We start from the raw sequence: 12,791 nt of genomic DNA, 5'->3' as shown, positions 1-12,791 counted from the left end.
GAACATTTCAGTTAAAGTATTCCGTAATCATAGAAATACAGAGATAGATAGAGGAGATCATAATCTTTTAGATATATTCCAGGAATTAAAAAAAAACTATACATGAATACTTCCTAAATATCAGTACTCAGAAGATATAGAAAGTAACAATTTTGGTAAAGTAAAACCTACTATGGATATACCTAACAATTATATTCTCCCATGTCTCACCACGTGACCTCCCCGCATAAGTCACGTGAGTTATTACGTTTGTTTTGTTTGTTGCGCCTTGCGGGCCACGCCGGAGGTCCTAGCTACAGATCATATGAAAAAGATAGAATATAAAATATATTCTGTTCAAGTTAGTAGAGAAAGTAAAATGAAAAAAAAAAAAAAGAATAAAATATATCAAAAATAAGATAATAGATACAGCATAGAGAACAGACTTGTAAGCAGCTGGCTGGCTGTAATAATTGTTTATATTAATATTATTATATAACTATATACTAATTCCTATTATTAATTATATTGAGCTAACCTGTATGTTAGCAATAACCCGCCCATATTATAGTGAATATTGTTTACTGTAAGTGCTACATGATTTGAAGGCATTTGAATCCATATTCTTACGAAGTCCCTGCATAGCTAGTCTCTAACCACACCGGCTCAATCGGGTATAGGGCTATGAACTGAATTGGATTGAAATTGAACGCCCCATCGGGCTTGGCCCGAATTCTCACTCTTTAAATGGTTTTAACCATCTACCAAGTGCCAGAATTGGACATGTTACAACGTGTTCCCCGCGATGGGCTCCAAAACCCTAGGCCTGAAGAAGTACTCACCGCGGTCTCGAACAGGGTGCCGGACGTGTCGTGCACGACGGATTAAATGCGACGAGACACCAGGACCATCATGCAAGAACTGCACGTCGACAGGTCGGACTTGCGACCGGTCCCCGCAGTTCCAGCTCCCCATAAAAGCGCGCCTTCGACACGCTAATCTCCTGCACAATTACATTTCCACCAACCTGCCCGGTATGACAGCCGACGAGCGCCGCTGTCTCGCCTTATTTCAGACATATACGATGCCCATGCTGACCGGGTTATGTGACTCGGAACTCTGGCAACGGATCGTGCTACGGATGAGTCAGATGGAGCCGGCAGTTGGACACGCCGTCGCAGCGCTGGGGGCATTCCACGAAACTACGACTGTGGGTGTAGCTGGTATGAATCACGATTATCAGCTCTTTGCACTGGAGCAATACGGGCGGGCGATTGCTGTTCTTCGTCGCCGCCTTGCGTCCGGGTCCGGGGATCCCCAGCTACGGATCACGGCGTTGGTGTGTTGTGTGATCTTTGTGGTGCTAGATTTATTGCAAGATAATTACGGAAACGTGTTGGTGCATCTGAGAAATGGGATATACATTCTTATGAATGAGACTGGCCCGAAAGCGAGGGAAGCAATGTTCAAATCCCTTCCCGCTGGTCCGAAAAATGATAGTGAGCGAGAAGAGGACGCAGTCTTCACGCATATGTTTGCGCAGTTGACGGTCCAGGCGGCGCATTTCAGCGAGGATTCCGTGATGAGGTTGCAACCGTTGGATGCGCATCTCTCCACGGTGCATTACGACAGTATAGAAATTCGCAGTCTGATTGAAGCAAAGGATACGTTGGAACCGTTGCTTGATAGCATGGTGCGCTTCTGGACGCGCTGCGAAGCAGAGCTTCGAGATCGCTCTGCCGATCATTATCCTCTCTATGTCGAGCAACAACGGCAATACAGTAACATACAACGCCATATCAACGCCTTCGAGACATACATGTCCCAAGCCCAACACTACTCACCCAAGGAAACTCGAGCTATCAATACAATCCGCGTCAGTCACATCGTCATGAGTACCTATATCGCCACCTTCCTTGATCTCACCGAGACCATCTACGACCGATTCCTAGCACGATGGACCCGAGCCGTAATTTTGACAGAGCAGATCGTCGCCAGTCTTTATACGGAATACGCCCACAAGCAACAGCCACTTCCCAACATCATCTCCGATATTGGGGCTTTCGTCCCACTGTTTTCGGTAGGGATCAAGTGCCGCGATGTGGGTATCCGAGAGCGTGTGTTGAGGTTGTTTCGCGCATGGCCGCATCGCGAAGGACTGCATGACTCGATGTCATACTTATACATGTTGCGGGAAATAGTGAAGATAGAAGGGGACGCAGCCGATGCTGATGGGTATGTGCCGGAGAAGGCGAGGGTGCGAACGATGCTGTATGAGAAGGTTGGAGATGGCAAGCATGCGGTGCTACACTACGCGTTATCGGACCCAGAGGCAAGGGAGTTGGTAATGAGGAAGAGAGTTTTTGTAATGGATGAATTTATATAATCATCTAATGATTCAGCCAAAGGCCTTTATTCTGATAACTCACTCTCAATAGCCAGAATTAGATCATCTTGGCTTAAATGTATTTAGGAGGATATATAACAGCGAGTGTCTCATATATACAGTTAATAGTATCAGGGTACAAGTCACTATATATCTATTATCATTGTTGAGTTCTCGCTGGTTCCTATTTGGTCTGCAGCCTTTCTTCCAAAGCCTATATGCCAACTGGCTCCGGCTCGGACTTCCACTTGGGCTTGGACCGGGCTAGATGATATCGTCTTCCCTTCTAGTGCCAGACAACATTTCTTCCTTCCTTTCTGGTCCTCGGCTCTATCCTAGCCTTTCTCTTCTTTTTACATGTCCCTTGAGGTATCCTGATTGACCGACCCATGACTTGCTCGAATATATCACACCCCCATTGATTATTATCATTATGAATGTCATAATCGCAAGACAGCATAGCGAATACCACCGGACAATATACCCAGTGATGCTATGGACCATGCCTAAGGATCGATCCATGTAGTATAGATTGACAAAACACTATGGATTCCTAAAATCTCCAGAAGCTAAATACACCCATATGCAGAGCCTCTCCAGACACTTCCCGCAATGGGTGGTCCCTGAAATAATGCGTTTTAGTATCGAGCGCAACACAGTATATAAATCCCACCGTATCCTGCGCGATGCAGGATTGTGTACTTCCTGTCACCCTGAGGCGGAAGGAATTTTCTGCTTCTGATTCATGGATCGTCGAAATGGAAACTTTCATCTCTATATCGTTTGATTATTTCGTATGACACTCCTCCTAAACAGTCTCAGCTATGTCAATAAAGCAATCCCGCAGGTCTAAGGAATAAACGACATCCTTTAAGGAGGAACCTAGCTGTAACCATTTGAGAATCGGTCAAATCATGACTTTATAAACGCTCGGGAGATTTATATATAATGTTAATATTATAGAAATATTTCTTAGAAATCATTGAATGGCGAATTTATTTCTGAATAATAAATCTTATAATTTATGTATATAATAATTCAATTAATTCTGAACAGATTATCCCTAGAGCGATAATAAATTTATTAATTTTAAAAAAAAAAATAAAAACTCATCAAAAATCATGACTTTATAAAAGATCAGGAAGCTTATAATGCCAGCTCAGTATTATTCAAGCCCAAGAAGCTGACTCCTACATCTCTTGTAAAGAAACCCTGAAAGTAGTTAAGCATATCTAATACAACCCAGGAGGGCAGATCAGATCTAAGACTAGAAAGAATACTGTTCACATCTAAGTTAATATTACTCAGAATATTCCGACCAGTGACTCGAGAAGGCTGATGGTAAACCGGTAATGAAATAATAATTAAGTCAGGTAGAGCAACATTATTAACAAACGCTGTGGGCGCTGGGAGCACGGAGATAATTAATAAAAAAGCAGCCTGGACCAGGGCCTGACAAACAAAGCTTGACCCGCCTATTCTGTCACTTCAAATAGTGAGAATAGACCTTTCACCGCAGGAGCAAGCAGATGAGGCTGTCTTTATTGTTAAATATGACCTGGAAAACCCACCGATATCATAGCCGTGCAGATCACTGGGACAACTTCAGGGCCACGCAGGCGATGCATTCATTAGCTCTGTCCAGCAAGACCCTGACCCACAGTTAATTAAAGACTCGCCAAGCAACAAACCACATCTCAGCATCAGGATCATCTCAGGGTCTAGATACATCATGGCCTCAGAGACGTGTCCACCAGATGGAGATTTACTACTACTCACTCAGTTGCGTCATCTCTCACTCTTTCACTACTGTTCCTATACTGCTGTTCACAGAAACAGCCACAGTCCCAGGACTTGGCAAGATCAGAATAGCTATCTCCGTCACATGACCAGCTAAGATGGTGCTATTACCAGTCCATCCGACTTTCGAAGAAACCAACACAAAAGTAGTAGAAGCCTTCAGAATTGGTTCACCAATAAACTATCAAGTCTGGAAATAACTCCCCTCTGGATCATTTAACTAGTCTGGATATAATCTAAATCGATGTAAAGCGGTCCTTTGACTTGCCTTGTATATGCCGATCGATCTTTTCTCTTATTAGCAGAGTGGATCTCGAACAACAAAACACAACAAGCATGCGCGAATTGAAAGACATTCCATATAAAGATAGAATGTCGCTTTCACGCTCTGTGCTGTATTTCTAGACTTAAATCAGAAGCTACTGAGTATGACCCGTGAGGAATACCAGAATAGACATCTCCGGCCTGTTTTTGACAGCAGTGATTAGATGGGGGATATATTTACGGATTTCTCAGTGCCATCTGCTAAGTGGAATGGTCAGAGCCCCGGAAATTGCGAAGCTTTGTGAAGCTTGGTTCCAAGGTCATTGAAACCGGTTACTGTCTAAAGGTATATCTGAAAGCTGTATGCAGTAACCTCTACGTGTAAATGTCGCGAAATGATGGCTAGCACCTCTACATAAGTGCTCGTCAAGCAAGTTACATCTCTGGTACTTCAGTTGTATTGAATCCGAGGTACAAAAGAGGAACGTTGATAGTCACTATATAAACTAGGACGCGTGGGTTCGAGATTGTCTACTTTTCCGGAATCCATCACGGTCACGTCCACCATGTAGTACTTGACCCCTCGATGCAAGTAGAGACCAACATGTATGTAACAGCAGGTCCTTTCCAAAACAATTAGTTCATGCTCAGGTTTTGGTTTGAACTGTTGCTGCAGCATGTCGAGTACCTGATGCGGTGGTTCTGTTACCAGCATGTCCTGTGAGAGTTCGATCGCGTCAAATCCGATATCGAATCCTCTCATGGATCCAATCATTACACAGACACGCTGTGTATCCGTAGATCTTTCGAAAAAGATAGCGCCTGCTAATTTGCTCGCCACTTTAGGCACCGGAAACTCATTATGAAAATATTTGGGTAACCAATCTTCGCGGGCCTTCTGAGCCTTAAGGAGAAATTCTGGAGTTCTGGCAGGGTCGCCAAGTGTTGATCTGAAGTGCTGAAGATTCTTTTGGCTTGATACCACTGATTCGGGTGCAATGACTCTCACAGCTTCATAGGCAATGTTTACTTGCTTGTAATACGACTGAGGGCCTTCTCGGAGCTGGGCCACTTGGTACGGATAGACACCGGTTCCCGCCGACAAGGAGGAATTCTGCAAAGATTGTCGAACGAAAATTACTTTTAGATCTCCGCGACTGTCCTGAATGTGGGCGAGATTTCCTATGTTTGACCGCACATACTGCTCATCGCCGGATGACAGCTTTTTAAGGAATATGGCCAAGAAGGTACCGTCCTTGTAGCTTGGTGGTACAGGGCAATTTATAACTGCAATGTAATTGTCTTCGTCCCCAAAACATTTCTTAAGAAATAGGGCAATTTGCAGACCACGATTCGTCATTCCATAGGGAGGAAGAGACTCCCAGTTGCTATACGGAATGAACTTCCCTGAGAAGCTGAAATGCCTTGGTGAACGGGCCAGTAGACCATGGAGGGTATTAGGAAGAGCATCTAAATCCCGCCATGCGAAGATTGAATGGTCGTCCGACTGACGCATGATCTCTTCTTGGAGCCGGATATATGCTTGCTCTCCTTCACCGTATAACAGGGGCATGTGTATGTTGAATATTCCCAGGAGGCAATATGCGACATCCTCCGGGCGAGATGTATTTCTTTTTGCTGCCCAGGACATTCTGCTGGCGATCGACGCCGAGGACAGCGGGACCTCCTGGGAAAGATATTGAATTCCAATACCCGTGATTGTGGATAGTACTTCGTATAACTCTGTCTTCCTTCCAATGGCCTTCCATTCGGAGGAAAAAAAGACCACTTCTCGTGGTGCCAATAGCTCCTGGAGCGTGAACCCGCGAGTAAACCATCTACACCGAGCGAATTCAGAACCTCTGTCCTGGATACGAACATCTGTTGGTACGTCGGATAAATAGGCGTAGCATATACTGGCGGCTTGATACCAGGCATACATAGAATTCAAGGCTTCGGACAGCTCCGCACTGCTTCTTTTATCGATGCAGCAGTTGTCGATCCACACGTATTCGAAGCCGTCAGTGGCAGCTTGTTCTGCTGTCTTTTTGAGTTTGGTAAAGCATGGCTTGTTTTCCGCAGTGCCGCTGAGCATGTCCTCAAAGATCACCTCTTGATCATGGACCCAGGTATGCGACAGGATGGCGTACGGAGGGATAGTATCAGACATGAACTCAACCAGCTTCAAGTCTGACACCCTGAGAAGGCGCATCGTTTCTATCCGTTTTAGCGAGTTTGTATATTGTATATATTGTATTTGATGATGATGAAATGTCTACAAATTGCCAAACAAACAAGAGAGGTGGGCGGGGTCATGCTGAGTTGGCAGGCTCAGCCGCAGGGGCGAAATCCTTCTAGAATACTGCTTAGCTCCCATTTGTAGAAGGCTCAGATGACCTGTGTAATCAGGTTCTGGCAAGCTATTCCTGCAAGCTGTAGAGAAACCGTCTTGTGCATTTTGGGCTGAAGTGAGTATATGGCCACAAATGGTATCCAAACTCACAGGAAAATAGAACCTGATCCTTGTCGTTCAGGTCACGTGCTGTATATTGCTAAGGCGTACTTTCAGCCGGTTTTTGGTCTCGTGGCTCGATGCTGGCGGAGTGATCGACTAGAAGATATGTTGGGAATAGTTGATCGCTTTGTATGTAGGCAAGGAGTAAACAGGAGGTGATTGGTTAGTGATGTTGGAGTGCTGCCAAGTCAGGCATGAATTTGGAGTTTATACCTTTCTCCGAAGCTGTTCTTAAAGATTTATTAATATTGTTCTCAAATTTTCTTTTACTTAACTTTACTAACAGAAGGCAAGCTGAACTCTTATAGCTCACTTATATTATCTCGAGCAGGTATTTGAGCCAGTATTTAAACAGGCTTAGATAAATTTTAGAGATATTATTAAATATAGCTGTTGAACTACCCGCACAGAATAGAGGAAGGATAAGCGGCTTAGTAAATACATATAACTACTCAGAAACAAGAACTGAGTACTCAGTAAGCAGTTATCCTAGAGAATCAAGTATGTATAGGTACATATAACATGATCCTGATCGTGCCCCTAGCTCACGGGGAACAGGTTGTAGGCGGTCATACTCGGCTTCTTCTTCTTTCCCACTGCTGCCGTCCTTTGGTTTTAGGGTTACATGCGCAGTATGAGAGAAGTTTTGAACACAACGTTACGTTGGATTCGTCGGTCAACATAGGATGAACCTCCAGGTTAGAGAGAGCTACCAAAGCCTGTCGGCATTTATCATCTCCCTCGAATCTGGGATGGTGCTGTGCGAGGCCGGGAGAAAAGAAGGCAAGCACCAGGTCGGAATGCAGCTTGAGTATTATGTATAGCCTTGTGGAATGTCTGACTCTTCTAGAGGTCACCGGTGAGGAAAAAGAACGCCCATTCTGGCACAGGGCCATTGACAAACATATGCTTATGGCATATCACGATCTCGATCGCCAGGTATGAGTGAATGGGAATCTGTTAAGTAAAAATCAGTCTCAGACATGTGCCCTTGATCAGTATCATCAACCAAATCCAAACTCATACTAGAATGACCTCGTCCCCCGTGTTGCCTATCTACCAATCCACGTCTTCCCATAATCGGAGAAGTGATTCTGATAACCCGCATTCAATCGCCCAATGTGGCCATTCTAGCTGGTCACTTGGACTCAATGGTCGATTTTTGTATGTAGAATTAGCCTCTTCTTGTGATTATTCAAATTCCATTGTCTTGAGGAGCATTACCTCCTCTAACACAACAAGCACAACATATACATCACCGCTTCTGATCATCCCGTCTCGATAACCCAGTGGGGTTAATCGACGTCGTTTCGACTCAGTGGCTGGATTTTAGACGCAATGTCTGCTTCTTTAGTCGATTCGGAAGACAGCACCGCTGCTTCAAACTTGCAGTTCCTAACCCTTTTTTTCTATTGATCTGAAGCATATGTTTTTAGACGACGGTCGGTTTGTCCTTGACAATCATGTGTGCTGCTGTCCCAAAGGCCCACACTGAGTCATTTTGATTAGAGTGTTAATTTCCGCGAAGTCCGTACATACAACGGGCTTTATTGACTAAGAACCTTCTGTCAGTCCGGGGTTCGATGTCATGCTTTGACGAAAACGATTGGCTCGTGTAGCTGTTGTCGATTTGCTGGAGAAGATGGCCCCCATAGGGAGATAAAGATTGTTTGTATACTTGAGTCCTTGATATGCAAGATTAGATACCGTAGAATCTAACCCCATATCATTCTTGAACGTTCCGTGAGAAACAGGCCATGTTGTCTACATATCAACATATCGCCAGCGATACATCCCTCACCACATCCCCTACCCTATATCATAGCCTCCTGGGCCTCATCCTCTAGTCTTTATTAGGTAAAGACTTCAAGTCAATCGCCATGTAGCCGAGGAGCTGTGCTGGGCTATGCTATGTCCTTTTTGATCTGATCTGATCGTAGTCGGTCTCCTGGATGACATAGGGCCCAGGGACAGGAGTTTCACGATGATTGTCTTACTCGGGTTTGTGTATTCACAACCTGTGTCATCTAGCTTTCTCCAATTCTGTGCGAGAATATCATGGCGTCTTGTTCAGCCATCACGGGTAATTGAGACTCGCATGCGACACTCTGGAGATGTATGTTTGATACCATGCTGGAACTTTTCTTCTGGTAGCTCCAAGTCACCGGCCCTTCTCAGCGCATTATCGGTATAGGCGTTATATTGTCGCCCATATTTAAAGATCGGCGATAAGATGAGTCTTGTTGAGGACCAATTCGAGACCGGGTACCCTCCACCATGTGCGTTATTTGTGGAAGAAGGACTAGAAGTGCCGCGTTTGGCGCTGCCTCGTCTTCGGCATCGCTGAACTCCTCCACCTCTTAGTTCTGGGACTGGGCTTTGCTTGGTATTATGGGGATAATCTGGATGAACAGTATAAGAATGGCTAAAGCAGCCGCATATCAACGAGGAAGGATGAACTTCCCGATATATTCGTTTAAGTGATGTCTATCATAACTCGGGCTATATTCTAGATATAGTAGATAAAGGCTTTTCTACATTTGTAGCACATGATAGAGGGAAGTAGGAAGAGAAAAGGATTAAGGTGGGTGGCAGCGGAGCTTTTATAGATAAGTAGAGAAAGTTAATGAGAGGATAGTGCTGGGGTACTTCACAGGATGATTCCACTATATTTATCTAGAGTCCCTTTAACTGGTATGTTTCAATGAAGTGTCTCTATACTGCTCAATGAGATATCCCCTGAATGAATCGACTAAACGCAATTTACCAAGGATCTGTGAATCGGTCTATTGACTCGGAGCGACCATGAAAATGGTGACAATAATACCCTTCACCTTACTAACTCAACTGGTATTCACTTCCTTAATCCCCCGACTTTCACACCTCAACCAACCTACGACATTCCTCGAAAAACACCCCTCGCTATTGCCAGTAGCGCAGCAGAATCAAAAACTACATCATGCTCTTGTCCAACGGCAGGCCGTCCGATAATTCTATCGAACTCCAGAATCAGCGGGGCACCCTGGACGGAAGGAGGGTTGGCCTTCATATTGACGACGATGGTGGAAACGCACCGACGAACGTGAACAGTCCCGGCCGCTTGCGCTCTCGTTCGCGGATGTTGCCGCGCATACGGGACGTATTTCTCGATGGTGAGGGTTTTTCTGGCCCGTGAAATGTCCATAAGCAGGACCAGGTTCACGTGCCCCATTGAATTCCCGATCCACCAATCGACAGCCATATGCAGGTGCGATAGCGTCTCAGACAAGCCACTTTCAATCACCTAGTGGGGCCAGTCTCCTTCATTAGGTCTCAGGATGCAGTTCCTGTACGTGCTGTCTCCTTCTTTAGCCGATTCGGAAGTTGTGGATATCTTGTACGTTGCAGCACCCGTAGGCCAACGCTCATCTCGCTCAACACCCATGTTACTCAGAATGGTTGCTGTGTCCTCCGCTATGCTCCGCTGAGCTCCTTCGTGTGGTTCCAGGAGGATCTTTATCAGGAGCGTTTCAATATCCTCATGGTAAGTGAACCTGACAGACGTCCCCAGCTTCCGCCGATGTTTTTCCAAGTAAACAAACGCGCTTGGTCGTACGTGCTTATAAGAAAGGACTTGATTGACAACTCTGTCTTTCAGCCGAGCCCAGAGGGCCGAAACCTCTGATTTGCAGTCGGCAAACCCCCTGTAAGTACGAGGAGGATAGAGTTCGGTCATTGCTAAGGTGGCTGAGGCAGGCAACATAATCGGAGACGACATGATGGACCTGATACGCCGTCCGTTACTCCAGTAAGAGGAGTGGACTCCTCATCCTCGCGGTCTGTAATTGAAAGGGATGACATCTTGCTTGAGCTTAGTTGATTAGTTAGCGGGTTTGCCAGTGACATAAGCATACTCTAAGCTTTCGGGACTGACCTTGGCAGTGATGATTTTGACTTGAATTTGGGGTGATCGATTGTCAGGCAGAACGAGGCGAAAGGCACAATTTAGACGAGTAGCAGACGAGGTATCAAACGCGTAGGAGGCGAGGTATCAAACGCGTAGGAGGCGAGGTGGCAGCTACAACAACACTGCAAATGACAGAAGAGATGGTGCAGCAAAGAACAGAGTGAAGGACGTGGCAAGCCACACAGCTAACGACGTGCCAAACAAGATGTCGGTGACGATGACTTAGTTGGTAGACAGGGGAAGAGGAGAAAGAGAAAGGGAACTGAGATAAGTAGAAAACGAAAACTTCTAACACAGCCCCAGAAAGTAGCGGAAGTCGTTGAGAAGTGAATGTGGGCGCGAAGCAAGTGAGAGGCAAAGTGAAAAGTGAATGGGATTGTACTAATACAACCTAGTCTTCAGATTCGAATCTATATCTCGCTCAGATGCGGTCGGTGTGTATAGTGTTGATCTTACGAATTTACAAGTTTGTATCAGTCAGAAGCAAGAAGAATGAAGATAAGAACTAATGATATACATTTACACCATCTTAGAGAACCGTAGTAGCTGGATAGCCGTACAAGTCACCAAAGTGGCTATCCCACCGATTTCGACCGCCCATGCTGACCGGGTTGTGCGACTCGGAACTCTGGCAACGGCTGGTGCTATGAATGGATCAGACGGAGCTGGCGGTTGGACACGCTGTCGCAGCGCTAGGGGCATTCCATGAAACCACAACTATGAGTGTGACCGGGACAGAAGTAGTAAGGGGTGATGAGCCTCCCAAACAACTTATGGTATTCCCATAAAAACAAGATAACCCATCTGAACCAATCGCGCATTGTCGAAAATGACGTTCGTTTCAGGGGCAACAGCCGGACGACCGACCAAATGATCGAAGTCCAGCACCAATGGGCCGCCTTGGACAGAAGGGGGAGTTGTCCTCATGTCTATCACAGTAGTGGTCACGAGTCGCTTCACATAGATCGCGCCGGCGACGGTTTGGGCTCGAGTGCTGGGTCTTTGTCTGATCTGCGGGAAGTACTTCTCTATCGTAATTTTCTTCGCCGCGCGGTCAACTCTAACTAGCAAGGCCAAGAAGACTTGTCCACCGGAGTTTCCAATCCACCAATTTATGTCTTGACGCAGCCGACGGAGTGATTCAGACAGGCCAGCTTCAATGATCCAGTGGGGCGGCCAGTCACTATCTTCGTTGGGTCTCAAAGTGCTATTTCTAGACGAGAAGTCGCCTTGTTTCTGGGAGCGCGATTGCGCAGTGTGTGTGGCGGAACCTGTGGGCAGTTGCTGATCCCAGTCGATCCCCATGTTATCCAAGATGGATAATGTCTTACTTGAAATTAACTGATGCGCCTTCTCGTGTGGCGGCAGCGGGACTTTGATGATCATAGTCTGAATATCCGGATAGTAGGTAACTCGGACAGGTTTATGCAACCTATTACGGTTGTTCTCCACGTAAAGAAATGAGCTTGGTGATATGTGCTTGAATGAAAGAAATTGGTCTGCGTCCCGCTGTCTCAGCCGGTCCCAAACGGCCATGATGGCCTGATTGAGATCATTGAATCCTCGATAGGTCCGGGGGGGATATGAGTCCGTCAACGCAAGTGAAGCGGAGTCGGGAAGATTGTACGTCAAGGACATGCTCGTCGATGGAGCTGGCATTATTTCTGTCACTTCTGTCAACGGAGTTGACTCTGTCTCCTCTCGGTCTGTCATAGAGCGGGACAGCATCTTAAGTATGATTAACTAGTTAGCGAGTTTGCCAGTGACATAAGCATACTCTAAGCTTTCGGGACTTACTACCTTGGCAGCCGGTACTATTAGATGACGAAATAGCAAGTGAGGTATGCTCGGACAACGCTTGTACTCGATAAGGCAGGACGAGGCAACAGGAAAGCTGTTAG

The 12,791-nt window shown here is 45.9% G+C and overlaps 4 protein-coding genes across 4 annotated transcripts; 1 reads left to right on the top strand and 3 right to left on the bottom strand.

Annotated features, from left to right (window-relative positions):
* The first annotated feature begins 736 nt into the window (after positions 1 to 736).
* On the top strand, positions 737 to 2,512 carry BO85DRAFT_448579 (Zn(II)2Cys6 transcription factor). Its single transcript, XM_025659973.1, has one exon. It carries the CDS (start codon positions 785 to 787, stop codon positions 2,363 to 2,365), a length of 1,581 nt encoding a protein of 526 aa, XP_025516492.1. The 5' UTR covers positions 737 to 784; the 3' UTR covers positions 2,366 to 2,512.
* A 2,356-nt stretch (positions 2,513 to 4,868) lies between these two features.
* BO85DRAFT_448578 (HET-domain-containing protein) lies at positions 4,869 to 6,893 on the bottom strand. Its single transcript, XM_025659972.1, has one exon. It carries the CDS (start codon positions 6,639 to 6,641, stop codon positions 4,881 to 4,883), a length of 1,761 nt encoding a protein of 586 aa, XP_025516491.1. The 5' UTR covers positions 6,642 to 6,893; the 3' UTR covers positions 4,869 to 4,880.
* Positions 6,894 to 10,227: 3,334 nt separating this feature from the next.
* Positions 10,228 to 10,701, bottom strand: BO85DRAFT_487290 (uncharacterized protein; the record flags this gene model as incomplete). Its single annotated transcript, XM_025663443.1, has 1 exon — positions 10,228 to 10,701. The coding sequence occupies one exon, from the start codon at positions 10,699 to 10,701 to the stop codon at positions 10,228 to 10,230; it is 474 nt and encodes a 157-aa protein (XP_025516490.1).
* A 960-nt stretch (positions 10,702 to 11,661) lies between these two features.
* BO85DRAFT_487289 (uncharacterized protein) lies at positions 11,662 to 12,528 on the bottom strand (the record flags this gene model as incomplete). The annotated part of the gene is made up of 1 exon (XM_025663442.1): positions 11,662 to 12,528. The coding sequence occupies one exon, from the start codon at positions 12,526 to 12,528 to the stop codon at positions 11,662 to 11,664; it is 867 nt and encodes a 288-aa protein (XP_025516489.1).
* Between the last annotated feature and the right edge of the window lie 263 nt (positions 12,529 to 12,791).

The sequence above is a fragment of the Aspergillus piperis genome (assembly GCF_003184755.1).
Source record: "Aspergillus piperis CBS 112811 unplaced genomic scaffold BO85scaffold_7, whole genome shotgun sequence".
In the NCBI taxonomy this organism is placed as follows: Eukaryota; Fungi; Ascomycota; class Eurotiomycetes; order Eurotiales; family Aspergillaceae; genus Aspergillus; species Aspergillus piperis.
The sequence above is the reverse complement of the archived record's forward strand: the minus strand, read 5'-3'. Positions and strand labels throughout refer to the sequence as shown.

Coding starts and splice junctions, on each gene's coding strand:
- BO85DRAFT_448579 (XM_025659973.1), top strand. CDS start 785: ATGGGCTCCAAAACCCTAGGCCTGAAGAAGTACTCACCGCGGTCTCGA.
- BO85DRAFT_448578 (XM_025659972.1), bottom strand. CDS start 6,641: ATGCGCCTTCTCAGGGTGTCAGACTTGAAGCTGGTTGAGTTCATGTCT.